Source organism: Durio zibethinus, chromosome 5, assembly GCF_047325235.1.
Source record: "Durio zibethinus cultivar Kanyao isolate XHJ-2024 chromosome 5, ASM4732523v1, whole genome shotgun sequence".
NCBI classification, from domain to species: Eukaryota; Viridiplantae; Streptophyta; class Magnoliopsida; order Malvales; family Malvaceae; genus Durio; species Durio zibethinus.
In genome coordinates this window covers 2,995,514-3,021,338 of record NC_143166.1, presented here as the reverse complement: position 1 = coordinate 3,021,338, position 25,825 = coordinate 2,995,514, and the positions used below count along the sequence as shown (strand labels likewise).

The 25,825-nt window shown below is 33.3% G+C and overlaps 4 protein-coding genes and 2 pseudogenes across 7 annotated transcripts; 2 read left to right on the top strand and 4 right to left on the bottom strand.

Moving 5' to 3' along the window:
* The first annotated feature begins 2,911 nt into the window (after positions 1-2,911).
* LOC111281903 (protein BASIC PENTACYSTEINE2-like) lies at positions 2,912-5,290 on the top strand. Of its 2 annotated transcripts, none has more exons than XM_022869698.2 (2): positions 2,912-3,133; positions 3,986-5,290. In XM_022869698.2, the coding sequence occupies exon 2, from the start codon at positions 4,068-4,070 to the stop codon at positions 4,914-4,916; it is 849 nt and encodes a 282-aa protein (XP_022725433.2). In that variant the 5' UTR covers positions 2,912-3,133; positions 3,986-4,067; the 3' UTR covers positions 4,917-5,290. The 2 variants fall into 2 exon arrangements, with proteins under 2 accessions (XP_022725433.2, XP_022725436.1); XM_022869701.2 differs by having other exon boundaries at positions 2,968-3,133; positions 4,064-5,290.
* Positions 5,291-6,530: 1,240 nt separating this feature from the next.
* On the bottom strand, positions 6,531-8,879 carry LOC111281902 (rust resistance kinase Lr10-like). Its single transcript, XM_022869696.2, has 3 exons — positions 8,069-8,879; positions 7,938-7,994; positions 6,531-7,838 (listed from the first exon to the last, which is right to left on the bottom strand). The coding sequence occupies exons 1-3, from the start codon at positions 8,787-8,789 to the stop codon at positions 6,742-6,744; spliced, it is 1,875 nt and encodes a 624-aa protein (XP_022725431.1). The 5' UTR covers positions 8,790-8,879; the 3' UTR covers positions 6,531-6,741.
* A 753-nt stretch (positions 8,880-9,632) lies between these two features.
* On the bottom strand, positions 9,633-11,367 carry LOC111282996 (putative clathrin assembly protein At1g25240 pseudogene; annotated as a pseudogene).
* Positions 11,368-12,777: 1,410 nt separating this feature from the next.
* On the top strand, positions 12,778-14,236 carry LOC149518681 (uncharacterized). Of its 2 annotated transcripts, none has more exons than XM_089761463.1 (3): positions 12,778-13,156; positions 13,269-13,427; positions 13,774-14,236. In XM_089761463.1, the coding sequence occupies exons 1-3, from the start codon at positions 13,106-13,108 to the stop codon at positions 14,020-14,022; spliced, it is 459 nt and encodes a 152-aa protein (XP_089617589.1). In that variant the 5' UTR covers positions 12,778-13,105; the 3' UTR covers positions 14,023-14,236. The 2 variants fall into 2 exon arrangements, with proteins under 2 accessions (XP_089617589.1, XP_089617588.1); XM_089761462.1 differs by having other exon boundaries at positions 12,786-13,156; positions 13,269-13,460.
* Positions 14,237-15,697: 1,461 nt separating this feature from the next.
* LOC111281491 (type IV inositol polyphosphate 5-phosphatase 9-like) lies at positions 15,698-18,540 on the bottom strand (annotated as a pseudogene).
* Positions 18,541-21,415: 2,875 nt separating this feature from the next.
* Positions 21,416-25,631, bottom strand: LOC111281460 (2-oxoglutarate (2OG) and Fe(II)-dependent oxygenase superfamily protein). 2 transcript variants are annotated; one of them, XM_022869204.2, is made up of 8 exons: positions 25,501-25,631; positions 25,261-25,387; positions 25,089-25,164; positions 24,829-24,901; positions 24,639-24,734; positions 23,959-24,009; positions 22,629-22,997; positions 21,416-21,883 (listed from the first exon to the last, which is right to left on the bottom strand). In XM_022869204.2, exons 1-8 carry the CDS (start codon positions 25,558-25,560, stop codon positions 21,566-21,568), a joined length of 1,170 nt encoding a protein of 389 aa, XP_022724939.1. In that variant the 5' UTR covers positions 25,561-25,631; the 3' UTR covers positions 21,416-21,565. The 2 variants fall into 2 exon arrangements, with proteins under 2 accessions (XP_022724939.1, XP_022724940.1); XM_022869205.2 differs by lacking the exon at positions 23,959-24,009.
* Between the last annotated feature and the right edge of the window lie 194 nt (positions 25,632-25,825).

The following is a 25,825-nucleotide window of genomic DNA, read 5'->3' as shown; positions in this document are numbered from 1 at the left end:
GGTATCAAAGTATCCCTTGACATCACCAGCAGCTCAGCATGACCAAAAAAATTAAAACTACATAAAAAAAAAAATGAAAGATTGTGGTTGCATGTCCTGGATTTGAATCTAGATATATTAGATGCAAAAGTTGATTGTACGAAATAATTAAGTTCTTGATTAAGGAATGAAAGAGTTTTACTTGATAAGAAATACCTGAATTAGATGTTCTTAATCATTTGCTTAATTGAATGCCGTTTTCCTTTTCATGGAAAATCCTTCAAAATTGAGCAAAAGTGTTACTTTACAATAATTATGGCGCCAATCAGGGCCAGATAGTAAGGTTTCCTGCATAAATCTTTTCTTCCATATCCGTCCAACCAAGATAAATCAAGATAATAGATTATCACAGCTAAGTATATGATTTTATTATGGGTATGATAAGACCTTAAATGGGAAATTATATGAAACTGTTTGACTAGATATTACAACAAGTATGATCACATTACATTGATGATAGAATGAAATCAAATCCGGATTCATATACATAAATGTGTTCTTTTTTTATTTTTTATTTTTGTAATCAAATCTGTTGTCTGCATTTTGTTTGTTCGGATTTTTCATCATAATTACCTGGTAAATTAGGTGATAAATGAATTCACTTGACGTTGGTACTGCAAAAAAAGTGAACGTGAAAAAGATTCAGTTGGTGATGTAGAACTTTCAAGGGAGGAATCCCACAAAAAAAAAAAAAAAAATACAGCTTTCATTCCAAGCATTCTGCAAATACTTCATGCAACTTCAAACAAGTAAAACGTGCACTGATCCCTTCTTGAACGAGTAGTTAAGTTTGTCAGCTATCAACTTTGATGGCAACCAAACAAAATGTATTGGGGGTTATAGTGTTAATCAAGTTGAGTTTCAAAGAAAATTCCTTTCATGGAGTCTGGCCAAACCAGGCTATCTGTTTTACTTTTCTCATTGGTGAAAACCAGTAGTTTTCTCCTTGGTGAAACAGTATTTATGTGTAATAAATATAGAACAAACTTAGATAATTTTAAACACAATAGATAACTTTAAACACAACATAATCATGTAATGCGAAAAAATAAAGTTTAAAAATTTAGTAAAAAATGTATATGAATTTGACAAAATTTATAACATGTTGACTCAAATTTTTTATTTTTTACATGTATATGATATAAAAAAGATATAACATGAATATACAAATTATCATTTCTAATAAATAATGTAAAACAGTACGGAAATGAGTATGCAAAATAAAAAGGGTAAATCTCATTCCCAATAAGAGAACAAGCGATTGGGTCGGACCCAAATTTAAAGTGGACAGGATAAATCCAGCAAAATAGGTCAAACCCAAGGGATTGGGTCAGACCCAAATTTAAACTTTAGAGTTGTTGATATGAATCCAGCCCCAATCCTCCATGTAGGGATCCATGAGCAAAACCGTTGTGGTTTTTCCCTTTTGATGCTTTGGGCTTAGCTAGATCTGCCCAAACCAAGACCATAATTAAGCAAAAGAAAAATGAAAAACAGAGAAAGAAGAATATTTTTAGTGTAACTTTTAATAAAATAAATGAAACATAAAACCTTGACTATAGTATTTGTTGGTATATTGCAGTAAGGCCTTGCTATATTTCCTTTTCTTTTTTTTTTTCTTCTCATGCAATTTATAAAATACTTTTGAACTTTTTAAATGATAAAAATTGTCTTAATTTAAAAAAAAAAATGAATGCAAATGTGTAATAATTTCAAATTTTAGAAATAACTTATATATACATAATTATGTACTTTTATTTAGAATGTTTTGTTACAAATTTTATGCTATTTAATCCACTTTTGAATTTTTTTTATTACTAAAAAATGAAAAATTATTTAATATGCTATCAATTGAGTTTTTCAACTATATAAATAAGATTAATAGGATGACACATGTCTTTTTTTTTCTTAAATTAACTTTTTTATTTTTTAAAATACATGCTAAAAAATATGTCAACCCATTAATTTCATTTGTAAAATCTAAAAATTTAACTATCAAAATATTTTATATTTTTTCTTAAAAAATACACCATAACTTCTTACATAGGTAATGTGATAAATGAAATTAATTTCTTTGTCTATGATGGAGTCTTATACTACCATCACATTAAATCAACTAAAATTGACATTTAGCATAATATTCATAATAAAAGTTGAAATTTAATTAATTTTTTACGACTAATATTTTGAGATTTTTTTATCATCAAAATAAAATAAGATGATTGATTCTTTTCAAAATATTATCTTATATAGGACTCAATTTGATTTATCATGAATTGGTAATACTTAGAAAAAAAATTGATCCTTTCTCAACCAAGCATAGTTGAATATTTGGCAAAAGAAAAAAGAAACCATATGAAAAGAAATGTCACATTGACTAGTGTTGTTCATTGACATAAAATCACATACTTGTCCACATATATAAAGGACGAAAAACAAAAATAAATAAATAAAGAAAAAGAGACAACAAAAAAATTTTTGGGCCAAAAAGAAGTAAAGTAGTTAAGACTTTTTTTTTTAATGTAGAAATTAAAGCACAAAGAATAGAATAAAAAAAAGAATAGAAAAGAATAAAAAAAGAAAAGGAAAAGGATAAGAAGAAATCTTTTTGTTGTCATCCTACTCCATCCAATAAAATTTTGCATGTAAACAAATTTAATAATTTTAAATATAATATAAAAATATTTGATAAAAATAAAAAATATATTTATATTTAAGTGTTTAAATGAATTATAATACTTAATATTTTATATTTTATATTTTATATAAGAATTGGTATATTATAAAAATATAATATTTTTTCTTGGATTTTTTTATTAATTTTTATTAAGTTTTTTATATAATAATTTTTTAAGAAAAGTGGAAGTCCGATGTCTAAACTCCCCATTGATAGATACACATATTTAGGTCTTTCTCATTCTCTCTCTCTTTATTTTTTTGGGGCTTTTTTTTTTTCTCTCTCTCCTCTCTCTTTCTCTTTCATAGGTTTTTTTTCCCTCTTTCTCTCTCCTCCGTCTTTTCTCTCAGGTTTCTCTCTCCTCTCTCTTTCTCTGTCCAGAAAGGGCAAAACCCTAAAGAACCGTTTGCACCACAAGTAAGATTTCTCTCTCCTCTCACTTCCATTTCTCTTTTTTTTTTTTCTCCTTCTTTCTCTCTCTTTGCTTTCTCTTTCTTGCAATTTTGAATATATGGGTCCTTTTTCCTTTGTTGTACTATTGAACCTTTTGTGTGTGTATATATATATATATATATATATATTTGTGTATTTATTTGTTTGTTTGAGCTTTGGGGGTGTAATTGTGAAGGAGATCTAGGATTTTATTAAGTTTTCAATTTGAGAGCCCCAAAACAGAAATAAAAGCCCCAACTTTTTATTCAAAGCTTTTGTGTTTTTGGGTTTTTTTAGCTATATTTAGCAGATCTGATGATGGGTTTTGATGCATGCAAAGTTTGGATCTTGGGAAAATGTTGGGAATTAGAACTTAGTTTGAATCTGAAAGTTTCCATTTTTCTGTTGGGTATCTTTAGATTTCCATTTTTGCTGCTTTGGAATCTTAGATTTTTCCATTTCTGTTATATATTTTTTTATTTACTGTGGATTGAGATCTTTGGTTTCCAAAACTTGGATCTGCGAAAATGTGAAGTCTGCCTTTTGAAATTTGGCTCATTGGCGGTGGGTTTTTCGTTTAGAGTTGGAAATATAACATATTTTATTTCCCTTTGTGTTCTCGGGAATCAAATAGATAATTAGGCATCTTTGAATTTTGAATGTTGTTTTGTCTGATCTTTTATTTGGCTTTCTATGTAACTGGATCCCGCTTTGCTCTTCCTTCATGTAAATGCGTTATATTTTTATTTGAAGCCTTAGTTTTGTTTGATTGTTTCTGTTTTCGGTTTTATTTCCATTTTCATGGTATTTGTGGCTCATTCAAGGAATGTTAAGCAGGATTTGAATGACATTGATGGAATGATTTGAATCATGGTAAAAGTTTAATCATTCTATTGTGTTGTTGACTATATGTAGCTTCATGGATGACGATGCATTGAATATGCGAAATTGGGGTTACTATGAGCCGTCCTTTAAAGGACATCTTGGTCTGCAGCTCATGTCTAGCATAGCTGAGCGGGACACAAAGTCTTTTATTCCTGGGCGTGATCCCAATCTCATGGTTACTCCCAATGCTGCATTTCACCCACGGGACTGTGTTGTTTCAGAGGCACCTATTCCCATGAATTATGTTAGGGATAGTTGGATTAGCCAGAGAGAAAAGTTTTTCAACATGTTACCAGGCACCGCCCCTAATTATGGCATTCTTCCGGAAGCTTCGGCACCTCATTCATTGCCAATCTTGCAGCCACCACCTGATTCTTCATCAAGAGATGAGAGGCTGGTGGGTAGGGTTGAAGAGCCACCACCTAATAAGGAAGTTGTTCAACAGAAGAAAAGGCAGGGTGGGGCTGCCACAAAGACGCCAAAGGCCAAAAAGCCTAGGAAGCCAAAGGATAATACAAATTCTACCGTTCAACGTGTGAAGCCAGCAAAGAAGAGTATGGACATTAAAATAAATGGGTATGACATGGATATTTCTGGCATTCCAATTCCAGTTTGCTCATGCACGGGAGCCCCTCAGCAATGTTATCGATGGGGCTGTGGTGGTTGGCAGTCTGCTTGTTGCACCACAAATGTATCCATGTATCCTTTGCCAATGAGCACCAAAAGGCGTGGTGCGAGGATAGCTGGGCGGAAAATGAGTCAGGGTGCATTCAAGAAGGTCCTGGAAAAACTTGCAGCTGAAAATTATAACTTCAGTAACCCAATTGATTTGAGGACTCATTGGGCTAGACATGGTACCAACAAGTTTGTCACTATCAGGTAGATTTAATTTGGTGGTAATGATAGTGCCATAGCGGGACTCCATCACTTAAGGTCTGCTTCACCTGTATATATTTCTGTGGCCTTCTGTGGGGATCTTTGATGCCTTGTAGTTCATGAATTTTCACAGTCATGATAATGTTTTAAAATTTGAACGCCGTGGTCTTTCTATCTTTTTAGTTTTTCATTTATGCTTGTGCGTTAAGAACATCTGTTTATTCTAGTTACCGATCTTAAGTTGTGGATGAGTTTTTATTTGTTGGATCCTGTTGGATAATCTCCTTTCATCCACTTGACAAGTGTTATTAAAGACTGGCAGCTGAATGCTGCTTTCCTGGCTATCTTTTAACTGACATCAATGACATTTTATTTATTCAATTTGTTATTTTAAACTTCTGGATGATTATTAAGTAGTAAATATGATCATATCTTCTGTTTTCTTTTTCTAATTGCATAAATGAATCTGTTTTTATTAAATCCTTTCATTTTTTTTTTGGAGAATATGGTGGGGGTGGGGATTGGGTTTAATAATTTCCTTAGAGAACAAAGTCTGAGGTCTAAAATTCATAGTCTTGTCCCCTTTTACTGAACATAAATCGATGCAAGTGCTGCATTTTGATGATACTCATGTTATGTCAAAGATGAAAGTTTGTTAAAACTTAGAAGTTGATTACATCTATGCTGATTCATGTTCGCTAATCTTTATTGCGTAGATTTTATAATAATTACTTTCTAGTTTTGCATTCATTAAGTTATACTAGAGTACCAAATAGCTATAAAATAGCTATACCATGGATTAGATCGATCAAACTTCTCTTTTGCAACTCTTCCAAACGCTCCTTGGGAAAGAGAGGCATACTGTTGCAATACCTAAGAAAATGTTGGCTGAGATCAAGAACTAATCTTCTCCTTTCTTAAGCAACTGAAAGTTAAAACTTGTAAGCTGTTCTTTACAATGTTTAACATATTTTATTGGACCATTCTGTTCGCTACGATTTGTGTAAACTTTGTTTCCAAATTATCTTATTATTTTTTAATAGCTTTGTATAGATTTGTGTAAAATGTCTCCAAACTTTGTGTAAACTAACATTGTCCTAAAGATCTATATGACACATTGCTATTCTTTTAGTTATTGTTGTATGGGTTTTGCTTAGTAATGTGTGCAATTTGCTGATCAAGGTGGTTTGTTGTCATATGAGTGCTGTGTTAAGGATAGATTTTGTTTGTTCTTTTGTTCAGTGTTGTTTTATTTATTATAAAATCCATTAGCATATGGTTAGCACTGTAAAGGAAAGATTTCATATTTTATCTGTTTGCTTCTTTCCTCCCATCCCTGCTAAAGTTTGGCTTTTATAGTTGATGGTAGGTTGTACTACAGACTCTGGTTCAAATACTTTGAAGGCTAGTTACTTCTTATCGTTGTCTTTAGTATTATTGTTTTTAATTATTTGTATAGATGAGGGCAAGTTTTTTCTTGCCTGATATTTGAATCATCCATTTATTTTATAGGTTTCGCGGTATAGGTTGCTATATCATTGTATGTGCCTGCATGCAGGCAGGGTATATGTGGCTGCGTGCGTTTTAGGCAAGTTAATAAGATTAAAATGTTAGCAGAATCTTCCTAACAGTCGTTTGCTGATACTGAATTTCATTATTTAAGGTTGTGAATAACATATACATATATAGTGCAGGTGAAAGCTTAAAATGGTGAACTTATACAAATAGAAAACTAGCTCACACTGTTGAATTTTCTTTTGAATATCAGAGCATGAAAAGGAATGTGCAAGCAGATGTGATGGGCAATTACCCTAGAAAAATGTTTGATATTACTATGTGCTTCTCTCCATTGACTTAGGTATTAGCATCTCTTTTGGAGAATCCGACTCAGGCTCTGTCACACAGATATTAAGGGAAAAGGAGACTGGCTTGGGAGGCATTTCCAGATCATCAATGTTCCCTTGTAACATTTGCACGACTCTGGTCATGGAGGGGCGATCTGATGCCTGAGTTTGAGTGCACCATAACCCAATTATGAACAACTTTCTGGCTATGATGGCATCACTTTTTGTTATATTCTCAAGCTCCAAATCTCCCCTCTCATTCAGTTCATAGACCCAAGAAGGGAAATGCACTTTGCTTGAATTGATTGCATCTACATCGACATTCCTTCTTCCACTTGCCAATTCTAGCAGTACCATTCCGAAACTATAAACATCTGATTTGCAAGACACATCTCCAAAATTCCTTGAAATCAATTCTGGTGCCATGTATCCGATTGTTTCACTCGTGGCATACAATGACATGAAATCATGCTTCTTTGGGAACAATTTTGCGAGGCAGAAATCTGAAATTTTGGGGATGAAATTCTCATCTAACAGTATATTTTGAGGTTTAATGTCTAGATGAATAACGCTGCATCCATCAGACCCTCCATGTAGGAACTCAAGACCTTGCGCTGTTCCTAAAGCAATTTCATGAAGTTTCTCCCAACTAAACGAATGGGAGTTTCCATAAAGAGATCCATTAGGCATATATTGGTAGACAAGAGCATGTTTAGATCTCTCAGAAAAGAATCCTAGAATTGGTACCACATTGGGATGGTGAATCCTACTAATTCTAGAAACTTCATTGATGAAAATTTCTTCTTTGACTTTGAAGCTCCCTAGCATTTTAGCAGCAATTGAGCAACCACCAGGAAGTTGCCCCTTATAAACCGTCCCAAAGCAACCTTGCCCTATTTTGTCTTTGAAGTTGTTTGACATGGCAAGTATATCAGGATAATTGTACCTTTCTGGAGTCCATGGCTGCTGAGTCTGTGAAGATTCTTCCCTGACATCGATCTTCTTTCTCGTGGAGAAGTACTTGTGGAGAATGAAAGCAAATACAACCAGTGGAAGGAGAATGAATCTCACAAAACCAATTATTGCTACAAAGCAAAAACATATATGTTATCAGAGTTATAGTTCAAGAAAATGAAGAAGCAAAGAGAAAAAGCTGAAATTTCAACGAGGAAATAGAAATATACCAGTCAGCCACACTGCAGCAAAAACGGTGTAAATCAATCGAAAATCAGCATAATAATCTGCATAAATAAGCAATATGAGGATTCAAACGATAAGCATCAGAGTAAATTTTCAACAATACGGTTATACGAACCATATTCCTCTTCACATTTAAAGAGAAAAGTTGTATCTCTAGATTTATAGACGCAGCCACGATCCATTGCCCTGCAATCTCTGCACTCAACCGACCATGTCATCTGAAACCCTGACTCCTGCATCTTCAACACTGTCTCATAAGGAGGGTACTGCTGCACAGTTTCTTCATAGAATACAGGGGCAGTTGCAATGACCTTGCATGACTTTGGAATATCATACGAGGATAAAGAACTGTACCCAGTTATATTGACATAAACATGGGATATATTTCCACTCAAACAAGGTACTCTACTATAACCTAGATCACTGATATTGTTGAAACACCGAACATAATTTAAAGCATACGAGTAATTGAAATTAACCAGCCCTGGATACCGAGCATCCAACTGCACTTCCTTCATTGACAATGATCTGTATGGAAGACTGCACCTTCCATTGGCCAGGTTAACATCAGCAACATGAACTGTGTGGTCGTCGTAGGAAATTCTCTTGACGTAGTATAATCCTCCATGGAAATTCATGATGGTTTTATTGTTCTCGCAAGATAATTCGAAATCAGGATCACCGCAGGCAGCAGGATCTTCCTTTAGACGGAAAGGGTAGCTGATATTGGGTAGATCTCCGCACGAAGATGAACATATTCGTGGATTTTTTCTTGCCAAGGTTTCATTAATGAATAGAAAGATAAGAAAATAAAACAGGGCTGACAATTTTTTCATTCTCAAATCCTCTACTGGGTAGCGATTGCCCAAGTTTTAAGGAATTTCTTGAAGTTTATAGAACACAAAAGTTTCTAGCTGGGAACTTTCAGTTTGGGTCAAGAAGACGCGTTGCCTTCACTAGATATTTCTTGTCTCACTAACCAATCGCCATCGACGAGGTAAGACCAGGCTGAGGTCAAAAGTGTGTGGATTGTGGAAAATTGATACTTGATGCTTGAAATTTTTGGAGTCAATTTGAAGTGATCCTCACTCCATAATTCTCATTAAACCATGGTCAATTATGAGATTTTTTATCATTCTCTCCTCTCATCATGGCAATAATGGTGCCACTAGAAATGAATTTAACATTATCTTAATACAAATTTTTAAGAGAACTTTTGCTAAAGTTCAATTTGGGTTATTGCTACTCTAAATGGACATTCCTTTTCTTTATAAAAAAGAGGAACGAACAGTGCTCTTCCTACATATTATGAATTTATTGTAACTTTAAAAAAATTATTATCTTATGAGACCACGATAAAATTTAAAAGGATTACAAATAGATTTATACTGTTCATTTAATTATTATTATTTGTTATCATATGTATAGCACACAAATATTTTTTATTTAATTTTAAATAATAATTTTAAAGGTTTTTTTAATACAAACGAAGATACAATCTCAAAAAAAAAAAAAAGGGATTATCGATGTTAGAATTTAAATTTCAAATTCATTGAATATTACATTTTAAAATAATTGCATGAATCTATGTTCACTCCTGTTTTCTTACGTCCAAAATCAACCATTACTCTCATGATATGCATTTATACAACTTAATTAATTAAAAACAGACAAATAAATATATACATAAAGATGGATATCCCTTCATTACCATACATAGAAAAGTTCATATCATGATGCAATTGAAAAATAGAGGAAGAGGACAGAAAAATGGCTGTAGATTCATAAACTAAGATCTTGTGACTTTTTTTTTTTTTTTGTTTGTTTTTATATATGTAATCGAAAAGGAGTTGTCAGGAATTGGTTGAAGGTACTTGAGAGCAAAAGTAGACACCACATTATAGTTGTTCCAACTGCTAGAAACTAATTAAATCTGGAATTTCATAATGATTATTATACACTGGCACATGATCAGTGGGTACAAGAGGTTGATCTCTAGCAGCAGCTTCTTCAGGAACAGTGTTCTTTTCATTACAGGAACCATTATTTTCTTCAAAAACCTCCCATTTGTCTGTTATCATTGTCTTCAAAGCTCCACTTTTTTCTCTCTGTTCAACAATTGCATTGTTTTCTTCTCTTACAACTATTTCCATTTGGTTCTTTTCCTTGAAATCCTCGTCCTTGTATGTCCGGTCTGAAACCTCATTGATTATTCTCTCAAGTTCTTGAACACCTTCCTCCGGAATCTCAGTCACTTTGGGGGATTCATTGGCGTTTAAAACACCATATTCCTTGCAAAATTCAAAAAATAGAGAAAGTTCTTCACCCTGTGTCGTTGCCTTCTGAAGAATCTTAAGGGCCATTTCTGCTTCAAGTTTACCAACTGAATATATATTCAACAAAACCTTTGCAATCTCAGTGCATATTCTACTATAAACATCGAATATCTCAATGATGATGCAATCCATGGCTTCGAGAATTAAACGAACCTTCATATTATCAGCTCGAGGCCTAACTTGAAGCAAAATATCAAACAAAGATTGCCATTGCTGCAGCTTCAGAAGCTGCTGCGTCATCAATGGACGTTCCTTGGTTTTTCTATTGTCTTGATCAAACGAAACGACAGCTCTTTGATCTAGAAATGCAAAGTATTCGCGAATAAAAACATTGAAACCCCATGTTTTGGTTGACCTGAAATGATTGTCGCTGAAACTTGACAGATCAAATGGCATACGACCCATCTTTTGAACGGCTGGGACCTTGCAATGAAATACGCCATGCATAAGCATCAACCCCTTAATGGCAACCACCCAACTCCTTGTCTTCTCCATCCTTTTAGACAGAGCCCAAACAAGAGGGCGTAGGCTAATGGGGGACGTCCGAATCCACGAAAAAACTATTTGAGCATTCCTTTTATCAATGTCATATTCATAATGACTTGTGGCCTTGATGATGGCAGCCTCAAGATCAGGATTCCTAAAGGAACATTTTTTGGAAAAATTGGCCATGACTATGCTGTTCTTGTCTTTGATAGCACCGGTGGCCCTCTTCCATAGTGCCATGTTCTTTTTCGTGTTAAATTATCGCCCGGAAAAAGCTGCGGATTGAGGTTGATGAAGCCTTTTTCTCTCTATTTCATCTTTGCGGTAGTTGCAACTTGTATTGGTTTGTTACTACAAAATTTTGATTCAACAAATTGAAAACCAACAGTCAATATTTGGACGTGTGAAAATAAGCAGCCACATTACCAGCTAACTGAATTAGTGGCAGTGATTTGGTTGTGATTGTTTGTATCTCTGCCATTTGTTGGTATATAGTTTGAGAACATTATAGTATATTTAAGTTCGTTTACACGTTTGGACCGTTGGTACATGTTTGCCTTATTCATGGTTATCATTTTGTTATGTTGAGCTGCTCTTTACGCGCTTCTGTTTTGGCAACAAATGGCAAAAAAAATTTTAGGCTTTACAGTATACAATCTAATGGACAAATTTGCATCACTAATAAATATTCGTCTGGAGCACTAGAATTTAAAAATTCGATTGACGATTCTGAAATCATTTGTCTATATAGAGGATGTCAAAGTTTAAAAGCAATTGGAATTTACGAGTTTCAAGGATTGAATTCTAACATTGTTGGAATTCTGAAATTCAGAAGTAAGTGAATCATTTGAACTAAAACTGTTCTATCGTGTAATTCAAGAAAGAGATTATAAAAAAATTAAAAGTACCATGAATACCTGTACTTAAATTAGTCTTGGAGAGATGGATGATTCCTTGAATGAGAGGAGAGTGTTGTTTCCTTGTTAACGTATGCTATGAGAGTTCTTGCAGAAAACACAAAAAATTTCATTTTCAACCGATAGCATTCTAGAATAAAAACCAGAAAATAAAGCCTAGTAACAATGGATGATTTCTTGAATGACAGGAGAGAATTTTTGGACGAAAAAATCTAAAAACTATTCAATATCAATTGGCAACTTTCTGGAAGAGAAAACACAAAACTGTCCAATAATGTAACGTTATGATGGATCATTCCTTTAATGAGAGGTTCTTGGAGAAAAAAAAAACCCAAAATTATTGAATTTCAAGCGGTTCCCTGGTAGAAATTACCTTGGTATTAGAGCGTAGGATAGCACTCTATACGGAAAAATTGCAGAGAGGAGTGGAAATGACAGAGAAAAAGGAGAAAAGAGAGGAAAAACAAAAAAGACTATATAATGATAGTCACATCAAATTTTTATTAAATCTTTAGATGATATTACTTTTTAATTACATGAATTTTTATTTTAGATTAATGTGGACTTTATTTTTTTATTAGTTTAATTAATCTGTTAAATTATTTTAATTTAATATGTTGTTTGTTTTATTTATTTACATTGATCTATTAGATTATTTTAATTTAATTCGACGTTAATGTTTTATTTGTTTGCATTAATCTATTACATTACTTTTTTATAAATAAATATATAATTTTTATTTTGTTAACTCAATTATATAGTAATTAGTAGTTGTTTTTAAATTTCAAGAATGTTGATGCAGCTATGAAGTTCAGAGTAATAGATTCTTTTTCCTTAAAAAAGATACATAAACCTGGTTTGAAGAGAATCTGGGCTCCTCCTGGGGCTTTATATGTCATTTTCTTTTATTAAAAACAGGTCAGGTTTGGTTTCGTTGTTGGGTTTGTTTAAAATTGCATACAGTGTGAATAACAATCTACAAATTGCGTTTCTTTCCGGCTTTGTATGGGTTTGTTTCTCCTATCTGTTGCTTTCCCCTAACACAGCTCATGCATGTCTCATCTGCATTTTCCAACTTGTACGTAACCCAAGAAGAAAAGCAGAAAAGTGGGAAATTGTAAGATTTTCAACCAAACTACAGCTGCTGCTTCTTAAAAGCAAGAAAGCATGAGTAAAAAAGCTCCTTCCAAGAAAAAAAAAGAAGACAGAGACCAAGCAAAGTCATGGTGGGGAATCTTTATTCGTCTTTCACTCTACAGGTGATCCCACAGGCCACAGCGCCTCCTCTCTTTTTCTCTTTCTTTCCCTTCCTGCTTCTCCTCCTTTTCATGATCCCTTTTTCTTTTTTTTTTTTTCGTCTCTCTATCTCTCTCTCTTTCAAAGATACAAAGTAAGATTTTCTCTGCGCCTGGCATGAGCTTAAGAGCATATGTCTCTGCGGAATTTTCATGTGGGGATGCTATTGTAAGTCCTTTCATCTCTCTCTATCTCTCCATCTTTCCCTCTCCATCAGGATTTCTTATATTGGGAAATTGATGCATTGTGCTTACATGGTTCAATTAATATTTCTTTTCAGGAAAGAAATGAAGGTGAAGTTCCACTAATAGATGAGACTAGCTGGGAGTCCAGACACAAGGGTGGTATGGACTTGGACTTACAGCATCATGCAATCGAGTTTGACATCGAGTTCTGGCCTGTTGAACATCCCATGGAGCCACAGGATGAAGATCGGCCAGTAAAATGCCCAATACCAGCTTCTTCCATCAATGCACGTTACAATGTTCTTATTTTTGCAGCAGAATTTTGATGCATGTGCTATAGCTAGCATTTCTTTGATTGGAATAATTCATTTGCCAGAAGACGTTTGAATTATGCCAACTTTTTTTACTCTTTCCTGTTCTTACAACATGCTTTGACAATCTGACTTCTCAATTTTTTTTTCAATTTACCGAGAAAAAGAATTCATTGTTAAATTTTTGCTTAGCTTAATCAAAGAGTCAATTCCAGGATGGTTCCAAACATATTTCTTTAGGAAGACAACAATTTTTCTGAAATGTAAAATGTATATAATGTTTTTGAAGGATGGAAGAGGCCATGAAGAAAGGGTTGCAGCAGAGAGCTCGCGGAAGAGATCAGAACAACCTGAAATGTTGAAGAAAGGAAGTGCGGTGGCAACAGAGCCACCAGTAAGAGCAGTGCGTAAAAGGCATCATACTCTTACCCATGACAACCACATAATGAAGCCTCTTGTCAGAATGCCACCTCTCCCTCCACTCCCAACTCAGAATCTTACCATTTTCCAAATGCTTCAGGAATCCGATGACTCTTGAAATGGTATATATGAAAAAGAAAAAACAATATTACACAAATTTTTCCATCCTTTTCAATCCTGTAATGTTTAGTTTCAAATGTATTTGGAAGGATGAGAAATTCTTCTTGATGTAGGAAAAAGAAAATCCTAGAATGTGGCCCAGATACATGTGATCTGTTCATTATTTAAATCCAAAGTTTTTCTTAATGAGGAACAATTATGACTTCTTGGAAGATCAAATTCCATTTGTAAATGCATTTTCTAGAATTCTGCTTTTGAAAAACGGTATTTCAGCTTGAACAATGACCTGGGGAAAATCAGATATTACATTGTATCTGTCTGCTCAAAGAATCATACAATCCTCAAGTACCAGAACAAAAGAAGAAGCATAGTCTATGTCAAATTATGTACCAAAAAACTAATCCATGTCAGAGTGCCAACGGATATTTTTTGGGATGTATATCAAGCCAATATTGAGCTACACAAGAAAAGGCGAAGCTTACCCATCTCATGAAAACGACTCGCTCTTCTAAGATTTGAAATTTAAACACCCAAAAGTTGATCTTTCAACCAATTCTTAGCCAAGGTTGATGAGTGATGACTGATTTCAATACAGTAATGGCCAAAGCATGAACCAGAGATGGCTACAAGCCCTTCCCTTTCTTTGTTTTTCACCTAAGGCTTCAAAAACCATAACATTTGGCAGAAAAGAAGAAATGTAGAGCTAGAAACCCAGTTAACCAATAAAGGAGCTATTTCATCAAAATATGAAGCTGACATGATGAGTTTAAAAGAAAAAACTTTTGATCCGTATTTTATCATTCATTCTTCATTATTTTTGTACCATGACATACATACAAGCAAGGCGAAGCCAGCAAACGCATGAAAGGAGCTGAATCGGTGAATCAAGTTGGGAAGGAAGGACAAGCTTCATATTAAGGATCATCACATTTAGGGGGGGAGGATGGCCCTGCCTGTCCCTGGATTCGCCTCTGTATACATGCTCAACATTGTTGCACCACTTGCCAATTTTAAAATCTTATTTATTACTATAAAACTATGAATTAAGAAAGACATTGTCCAATTAGCAAACACAATTAGTTTAGTTGGATTTATACTCTCCCACTATTCCATAAAAATCCAACTGCTCACCCATGCCTCCATCCAAACTACTCAATTATTAGTCATCTAGTTTATGTTACCTCTTTTTTTTTTTTTTCTAGATAATAAGCTTGCGATCTGCCAATCAATTTGGTTCTTAAGCTACTCTAATCATTAGGAAATTTTGATTAAATTAATTGATGGTTAACATAAAGTGCATGAAGGTTAGCATTCAACACCCTGGTTGGAAGCAAAAAGGAGCAATCAGATTTTGGACTCTAGTTGTTAGACCAAAACAAAACCCTAATTTTTATTTTTTATTTTTTATAATCTGATGAATAAAGAATAGAAAAGATGATTTGGACTTCTTCTCTGAGCTAGAACAAAAAATTAATTGGAGAATAAATACACCAAAAATCACCGTACACTCATCAGCAGATTTAAGTGCAACTACCACAGAATTAATAAATTCTATCATATCCTTTCACATACATCAAACAATTATACAAGAAGAGTATTTTAATTTATATCTTGTTGAATTTGGAAGCTTGATCCTCCTTTAATAGATAATCATCTGTTGAGGATAAATCTAACTAGCTTGTAATTCTGTCAAACCTGTCTGATAATAAAAAGCTTTGAAATTGTTTCAGTGAATGTAAAACCACAACTCCAGCAGTAAATATTGCCTTGACAGGTCTATGATCAGAGAAATTTTCTTCACTTCTGTTATATACATGTCGCTTTAATCCCTTCCCGTACCAGATTATTCTATCACACCTGAATCAAAGTAAAAGAAAAAGAAATTTGTTTAGGACTGAAATTCTTTGAATTACTAATTAAGAATGTTATATGTCAATTCAGTATGTTGATTACCATGCTGGGGCACGCTTCTTTTTGCCTTTTTTGCTTTGCTGAGAACATCCATAGTATACGTTAGAATTCGGACAGTATTTGTAAGTAGGAGCAAATGTGATTGATCCTTCATGCCAACCTTTAAATTGACCATTCATCAGCTCCATCCTTAGCTTCATTTGCATAAACATTTTTACACCAATGTTTAGAATAAAAATTTAATTAACAAGAAGAAGAATTTTTTTTTATTTAATATTGCCAAGATTTGATCATTGATAACCGGAACTGAGAGTCCAGCATCTATTACCTGATCATTTTCCAGCAAGGCATTCCATTCTCTTCCTTCCACTAAGAGTCGAACACTTGATTCTGGTAGGGAAATTTTATAGTTCAAATCTCCAAGCAAAATTACCATACTGCAAGGGAGCCAGGTTTGGTTAGCTGATATCACCATGGTATTCCCAGCATTAAATTTATTTTAATCTGCTCTTTATAGTCTAAAAAGCAATTGTTTAACTTGTTGGTTAAGAAGTCAACTTCGTCATAAATAAATGGACTTGATAATAAAAGATGGTATACCAGTAAAGAAATCTTCCTTTTCAGTCGGTTTATCACACCATTAATTTAGTTAACTAACCAGATCAAAACTTGCTTTAACAACTACATTAGGTAAGTATTAATTTGAAATATGATATGAAAATTATATGAAAAAAAAAATACGATTTAAAATTTTAGCAAAAATTATATACAAATTTAGTAAAATAAAAAAAGAATGTGTTTTGCATTTGGTTTATCAAACAACTTAAATTGTTATATGATAATTTTCGTATTTTAAATGTGTTAAATATTAAATAGAAAAAAAAACAAATACACTAATTGCTAAATTTATACATAAACCAAAAGTCATTAATAAAAAACCTAGAACTTAGGCTAAATGGTTTGTCCTTAAGAGGTGGATTTCTGCAATGTTGGATTCCATTATCGATTAACACAAATTAGACTTCAGCTTTCCTATATATTAAAAAAAAAAAGGTCACTAATAAAATAATTAACAAACAAACTTATATCTTCGTCGGCCTCAAATCGAACAGGAGAAATTCAAAGTCGAAAACTAGTAATCAAAATAATGATGTTTAAGCATTTTAATTTAATGGATCTTCATGTCTTGTTTTAATGATTTATAGTGAAAAGAAACTTTGATTAAAGAAGATAATTAGTATTAAATTGTTACTCCATGAACCAGTAACGAAATTGTTTTCGAATGTGTTAAAAAGATTATTAATAATCAAGTAATTTTACATACTCATGGTCTAGGATCTTTCCTGGGAAATCAAGTGAAGGGGCCTCTAGGAAAACTTGTTCGGGACAATATTTCGGAAACATTGAAGTTTCTAAGCTTCTCATCCCCTTCTCTACCCCCAGAAGCTAGATGGCTGCAAACAAAGCGGAAGCTTGTTTCATGCAATCGAAATCTAACTGATACTGAACCCTGCAAAACAAGATTTTAAAAGGAGGGAATTAAGGAAAAATAACAAATGAAAAGAAAAATGGTTTAAACATTTTTCCACTTCAAGGAATATAGATGCTTTGATTGATGATGATGATCACCTTATTTCCTAGGCAGCCCAGGATTCCACAGCCTATACATGAAACACTTGGATATTGGATATAAGGACGAAGATAGCTTCGAACCCATACCGAGATTAGTATCCCAACCATTTGCTTACTTATAATACACTGAAAGTCTTGCACCGGGATGCTGTTTTCAATTGATGACTTTCCATCTTCATTGGAATGTTGGATTTTGTCTCGGCAGCCTGTTTTCTTGTTCAGAGCTTCTCTAATCAGGGAATTCCATTTCATGGAAATCTTGCTATTTTCTGATCCTAACACGTTGGACGTGCTCAGGGGCACAATTTCTTGAAACCAGGAAAGGACAATGGAAAACGACAATGATATCATTGACTTGATCAAACTGTAAAACTTCCAACTCATTGTTTTCTTCTAGTAACGATAATTTAACTGCTGGTGATTACCCAAGAACGTAGATGTCACAGGAGGTATTGCCTGTATCTAGCAAAACCTCCATATCCAAATCTTCATGTGGCGCAACCCCTCCAACATTCCAAGTACAAACAAAAATCCTTAGGAAGAAAAATGAGAAAGAAAATGGACTTGGAAGGATGAGCATATAACTTACTTATAATGATACAAATGATTTAAGTATATAAGTTACTAGCTGTTGCTTACCTGTAGTTCTGTGTATCCTTATGATGACTGAATATGGTGTTGGGACTTAAGGATGGTTGATCTAGGCTTGGAATTTCCAACAGGGTTTCTTTGTTGTTTGGAAAATCTGCGACAAACTTGTAGCTTCCTAATCTCTTTCTAAGGATCTTGTTGGCTACTAATCTGGGCCACATAACCTGGAAGCACCCATAGACAAGAGTTTTAACACTATATCAGTACACCTTCAAATGACAAGAGCTATGGAATAATGAAAGAATATTAATTCGAAAGCATGAAATGAAGTGTTACAAGAGAAAATGGGAGATTAATCACTGACTTCTTGGTTTCTTTTCATGGTGGAAAGAGAGGGAAATGGGAGAAGGAAAGCAGATGATATTGGCAGAGGTAAAGAGGATGGGAAGAAAGGGTTGGTCAGAGAATGCCAAAACAGATAAAAATGACAGAGATGGAGATCATGCTGATTGAGAGAGAGACATCTGCAAGTTGCGGGGGAAGGATGCTCTTTCTTAAAAGATTACTGACGTTAATGATGATGCTCCAATGTTGTATAAAATTTTTTACTTGCAATAAATTTTAAAGAGGTTTAAACTACAGAAAATCATGGGTCTTTTTGCAGGCTTAAACTTTTGTATTTTAAAGAGGTACAAGTGGGGGAGTGACTATAATAAAATACTACAGAAATTAGAAAATGGAGAACAGTTAAAGGGACGAGCTTCAAATGGCCCAGCAACATGGAACCATGCTTTTGCATGTTGTTGAATGCTCTAGATGGGTGTCTCCTTTCCGAACAAAAATTTCCATTTCCCCAGGTTGCTTGTTTTCTTCCCTTCCAATTGCATGTATATGTATCGGTATATACGATTTGAACTATACAATGGAAGGAAATTCTACAACTGGAGGTAGCTCTTGAATTTGAATCTGAAACTCTTAAAATGAAGTCGGCTCTTAATTAATTGCTTGAACAAGGAGGACAACTGCATAATATTCTTTTGCTTCCTATTGTTTGAAGTTTGTTTCCATTGTTTCTTTTAATTCAAATATAATGTAATTTCGAGATTTTTTTTTGTTTTTTTATGTTTTAACAAACAGAGTATGAGTACATTCACAAACAACCCTACTAATTGAATCAGTTGCATTGGGTCATTAATTTGAATCAATCAGCATGGGAAATTATTTCAAAGCTGTAAGTAAGGATGACAATGATTTGAATTAGATCGAATTTAATTCAATTTTTTTAAATAATATATAATATTATAAATTTTTAAATTTTAATTTAAATTAAAATTGATTTTTTTTTAAATTAATCCGATTTAAATCAAATTTTATCGATTAGATTTGATTTTATTTATCAATTTTTAAATTTTAATTTTTGTGTTTTTATATATTATTTTAATAAAATTTTTAATATATGTAAATAAATTTATATATAATAATAATATTTTTTATTTTTTAAAAATTTAAAAAATATATAAAAAATAATAAAAATATATAATTCAATTCGATTAATTTTTACATCTCAATCGAAACTTAATATATTAATTTAACATTGACCAGCTAATGCCAGTAGGAGGATAAGTCCTTATATGGCTTTGGATATCTATTCCAAGACTCTTGCATTGGGTCATTTTGGATTGAAGCAGGGAAGGGATGAAGCCAAAATGCAAATAGCAAAGTTCAAACAGAAAAATGCCAACGATTTGTGGTTATAAAGCTGTATTTTTAATTTTAATTATTTTAATATTTAAATCTTGATAACTTTAAATATAAGAAAATAAAAAAAATAATCTCAAAGTTAATATTTACTACTATTTAGCCACTACAATTAATTAATTAATATGGTGGTTTTCCTTAATTAACCGTACATTAATCTTGATATTTGGTACATTAATTCTAAGTGCATGCGTAATTTGTGGTCGTCAGTTCGGAGAAAGAGAAAACTCGGTGTTGATAAAAGATTTGAATTATATAAAAATTTATCTATAAATTTCATTTAAATTTTGATAAATTTCACATAATTTAAATTTTAATTAATTATATTACATTATAATGATTATAAATGAAATGCTCGAATTTATATTTTCAAGAGTGCCCACCAACTTCAATTTGTGTGGATTAATATTCATTGCTTGGTCTTTGATCTGGAAGCACGAAATTGGGATGCAAAAGCTACCTATAGACAAATCCACGATCATCATCCAAACAATAATTAATTGATTAGAGTAAACAAATTTATGTTAAAATTTTATGACCGACCGTATATGAATATAATAATAATTTTTTCACGTATTATCAATTAATTTTAAATTAAATAATTATCCTAAAATTTCATAACTATTTGCAAGTTTGATCCCATGCTGGGTATCTTAGAACAAAAGTGCCGGAAGGAGGAGAGAAAGGGCAAGATTTGGTAAAGAAGATATGATAATTTTTTGTATAAAATTCTTGCTTTCTCACCAACCGATGTTTAAAAAATTGCCGCAAAATAAAAATCATTGGTCTAATTTATCTTTCTTAAAAATATGTTTAAGTTCTGCAAATGACGTAATTAGTAGGGATATAATTAATTATTTTTTATTTAAAATTATATTTTTAATTATTTTAATTAAAATTTTAATATTTTATCAATAAATTATACGATTGTTATTAACACCGTATAATTAATTAACTTTTGATTATATGATTTCCAACGACGTTTTTTCCAATATGAAGCGATGCCCGTTTGATGCCTTTGGATTGATTTGCCCGATGACGTCGAGGCCCCAAATAGTTTCAGGGCCAGGGTGAGGCAGTAGAGTTCGGAGGCCGGGGTGTTGATGAAATTGCCGTGCTCCTGACACTTGAAGCGTTTCCGAACATGTTGGTAAGAATCCTTCTCCATTGTCGGCCAATAGTACCCCCTGGCGGATGATCTTCTTGGCCATAGCGTGCCCATTCATGTGAGGCCCGTCCTGCCCTGCCAAAGTTTAGTGAACTTTATGCAGATTCCATAGGCATTATACCAAAGGGGACCACTGCTTTCACTTTTCAGCTTACTGACTTCATGTCAGTTACGTTTGCACTCAAATAATCTATGTAGTTTTTGATTTGTTTGTTTTTGTATGATAAAAAAAAATAATGTCTTTGATAAATGAGATAATTTTTTATATATATTTGCTATTAAAAAAAAAAAGTATAGACAACTACAGATATGTTGTTCAGTCACCATGGGATGATCTTAACTGTTACATTGAATCATATGTAAATATTTGTTCACAGGGCCAAACAGTTTTGAGCTATAAAATCTCAGAATTCAAACAGCTAAAAAATAGTGATATTTATCACAAGATCACCAGGGATCTATAACTAAATTTCTTCAAGAGTCAAGAAACATCAAAGTGAACCCTGTATATAGCTTGATGAGCTCTCCATTGTGGCAAGCTTATTAATATTTCTTTATGTAACTTGCAGGAATAATCTTCCCATGCAGTGATTGCAGCAGAAAAAGTGGCTGAATCAAAATAATATTGCTCCACACTTCGAAAAACAGTCTCCTCCAGTTTAGTATCCTTCAGAAAAACAGAATTAACCTGACTAATTTTATCGCGTTGTGATTGCGATGATTGTACCACCTTGCCAAATTGAACTTCACTTGTGAAAGTTTGAGATTTGCACCCTTTCCAAAAATAAAATTGCACCACCTGTTCATCAATAGCGATTGACTTGGGTTACAATCAGGATGATTTTAATAGAAGGATCCGCTGAAAGAAATTTGCAAATGATCCGGTCAAGGTTATTGCACCCCCTGCACTCAGAAGTATCTCAGCAAAGCAAAATTTGCCATTGCAACCATATGAAGAATTCGTTAAAGAACTGTATTCCAGGCAATTGCTAAAGAGGATATGGATCTTTTCTTTTATTTGTCTTTTTCTTTTATGTCTCTCTTTCTTTTGCTAGGAAATAGCTCACAAAATATCATCTCATTAAGAAAGTATACTTAGCACATTTTTCAATGCATCAGCTATATTAATGAAATTATATGACTTAATTGCCATTCTTGAAGTAAGGACACCAATTCTTCAATACAATCATTAGAAGTTAAGACAACTATCAATGCATCAGCTATATTAATGAAATTAAATGATTTAATTGCCATTCTTGAACTAAGGACACCAATTCTTCAATGCAATCATTAGAAGTTAAGACAACTATCTCATATCAAGTAACAGTCATCCTACAGGTTCTTTGTGTAGTAGTTGCTACCTCAATTTCTATGGAAATAATCTGGAGAGACAGTAAATGGGGCAGTAATGAGCGAAAACGGCTTTAGGATTTGCAATAAGAGACTAAGTTAATCTTATGGATAAATTCAAATATGATCATATCTGATTATTCTAATGCACATAATTAACAAAGCATAAGTTTAAATACCAACGGTAAGAATACCTGAAGTGCATGCAGAACATTGACAAATTTATGGTCAAGCAACTGATCTCGCCTTACTAATTGCATTGGTTCCATGAGCAGTTCAGATAAGTCTGAGATAAAGTTCATGTCTTGGGAATAATATACATCAAATCCAAAAGCATGCAATCTTCCCAAGCGAATATCAAATCCCATGTCTTGATGAGAAGCTTGATTAGGAAAAAACCAATACATATTATCCGATGCTGGCACAGGTAGGAATGACTGTGGAACATTGTTAGACTTGTGTAAGAGGCTTTCTGCGAGTAGTGGAATAAGTTTAGCATCCTCATCATGGGAACTATCACGGCTGAACCATAGAGTAAGTGTTAGCCGTTCTCCATCAGTTACCTGTCAAACGATCTAATATATCAGCACCAGAAAATGCAGTTAGAAGAAAGGCAGTTGAAACAAGGTCCAGAACCACAGGCCAAAGCTAGTGCTGTAGTTTAGACAAAAAGGAGACTATACGTGGGAAAAATTAATAGGTGTTTGTTTTTTGCATGAAGCTCCTTCGAGGCACCATATAAAATACTAATCTAATACACACTAGGTGAACGATTCTCCAGTTATTTACCATTGTTATAGCATGCAAACACAGAACAAATAATGGATATCTGAAAGCAGGAGAGAATATAAAGAAAAGCCACCATAATTTCCATCATATTTCATTTCAACAAAAATAGATAGTTGGCTTGTTTCAGTCTTTTATTTGATTTTTATACCCTAGTCAAGCTTAAGCATGAATCACTTTTGTTAGAAGAAGGCAAGTCTAAAAAGAACTATGACTTTAACCGAGCTTCAGAACACATGGCTGAGTCATTTTTCATGGCTTTTATGTAAATCTATTCAATCTAGAATTTCATTAACAACAACCGAAGTCATAATTAGAACTCTTATACAAAAACTTACGGTAAAACTAAAAAATACGGAAGCAAACAAGCTATGGTTTGAAGCACTCTTGTTTATATATTCCAGCACACTATTTTCTGAACACCCTTCTTTTTTTTTTTTCTGAAATTACTTTCTGACCTCTTACATTATAGTTTTGAGTTTTCTCAAATTTTTGACTCAAAAGGAACGGAAAACATATACAAGTCAATTTTCACTAAGAACATAGCCCAATGCAAGCTTGAAAATCTAACTTTGAAGTTGTTATCAAGCCTAAGCACTAAGCAGCTAGACATGCAGAATTGAACCCCTAATAGCATCCATTTTCCTTAATAGAAGCATTGGATAGGTTTTTTTTTTTTTAGATTTTCACCCACGAGAGAGAGAGTGAGAGAGAGAGAGAGTGAGATCTTGAAACTACCTCATCCACAGAATGAGTGTTGCGGCTGTCAGCTGTATACATCACAGCATCCTGATATACAATAACTCAGTGAGTACCAATCAAATGTTATCTTAAACTATTGAGTAAACATGCTATAACTAGCCTTGCTCTCTAATCAAATGGAACATGGCTGCTTTTTCACTGAAGTCAAGATGAGTCACAAAGGAAGAAGTTTCCATATATGTTATTTTTCATTATGCAAAGATAATCTCAGCAACCAATGCATTCTATACAGAGGCAAAGTTATAACTCAGAAATTAGGCACTCAGACCTCATCATGTTCCTTTACTCATTACTGGGAACTCAAACATTCCAGAACCTAGGCCTTTTCTACCCCTTATTTAAGTCCTATAAGTGACACCTGCAAAAATACTTGCCCAAAGTAGTTCTAAATAATGCTAGATCCATGTCAAAATCATATTACTTACAGTATGATTGCATTCCAAATACTTAAAAACATATATCTTTTTTCATGTGCATTAGAATGCCTAACTCTAGGAGAGATATTAGCTCAGTTGTTAGATTTACTGTGACCTTAATAAATAAATCGTGTATCAATTGCAACCATTCCTGAAATGCTAGACTCATGATTGTGCATTACCAAGCAAATACTACTGAGAGAAACATATCTTAAGAAAACATGTAACAGCTGCACTTACTCCAACCAAAGGCGCAATTGTTTTGGGTTCCCCATCTTGGAAATGAAATAGTCCACCTTTGAAATCCGTTTGATAACTATTCAAATAACAGACTGCCTTTGGACAAAATAGAAAACACCCTCAGCAGGACTTACAACAAAAGACTAAATGTGAGGGACATTAGTATTTCCCAAAAAAATAAAGCACACACCGTAAAATCTCGTTGCTTGAGATAGGGCCTGTTATCATCACTATGCCAGCCAATGCTTGCTCCTCTGCTCCAACTACAACATATATGATGTATGGTAATCATTACATTAATCAACAGAAAAGTGAATAAACAAGCAAATGCAACACAGGTTTAACTACCCAAATAAATTAACAATTGTTTGTAACTTTTAATTTTCTAAAATTCAGGCCAAAATGGTTTGATCAGTTTTGCCCTTTGACCAAACAAAAAAGAACAAGAACCTGATGAGGCCAGTGAACTCCGTAACAAGCTCATATTCACATCCAAATATCTCCTCTACCTTCTCTTTCAGCCTATCTGTATATCAAATTTCAACAGCAAATATTAATAATAAATGAAATTTTATTAAAAAAAAAAAAAAAACCAGAAGAAGAAAAAGAAAGGATTAAGGACCTCTGAGGGGAAGAAAAGGGAGGATAAGATGAGCAGAATTAGTGGCGATGAGATGAGAAAGTGTTGTTGAAAATACGTTTGGCCTGTAACCCACCGTGCTACAGCTCTTGTGTATGAACTCCAATTCCTGTTTTAAACTTTCAAGTCTTCAATTATTACTATTATTATCTCTAATAATTAATAGCCTCAAAATGATTTTGATAAAACGATGAACAACTTGATTGGGAATTTGGGTCTAACCTTGCATTCTTCTTCTGTCAGGAAATTATGCAAAATCAATCTGGGATGCTCGATCTCCATTTCCCTTGTTTGTTTCACCCTACTACTAAAGGTATGAAAATATGGGCAGTGGCCCAATCTGATTATATAAGGAAATGGACACAGTTTTTTGCATAAGCCCAATCAGATTAGGGTCAATTTTTTTTTCTTACAATTTTTTTGGTATGTTGATTCTGTTAGGCAAATCATCAATTCAAAGATAACGTCGTTGTAGTTTTCAGATTTTAATCCAAACTTCAAATTATTTTGTCATATGATAATTGTTCTCTGTTTATCATTCAGCATA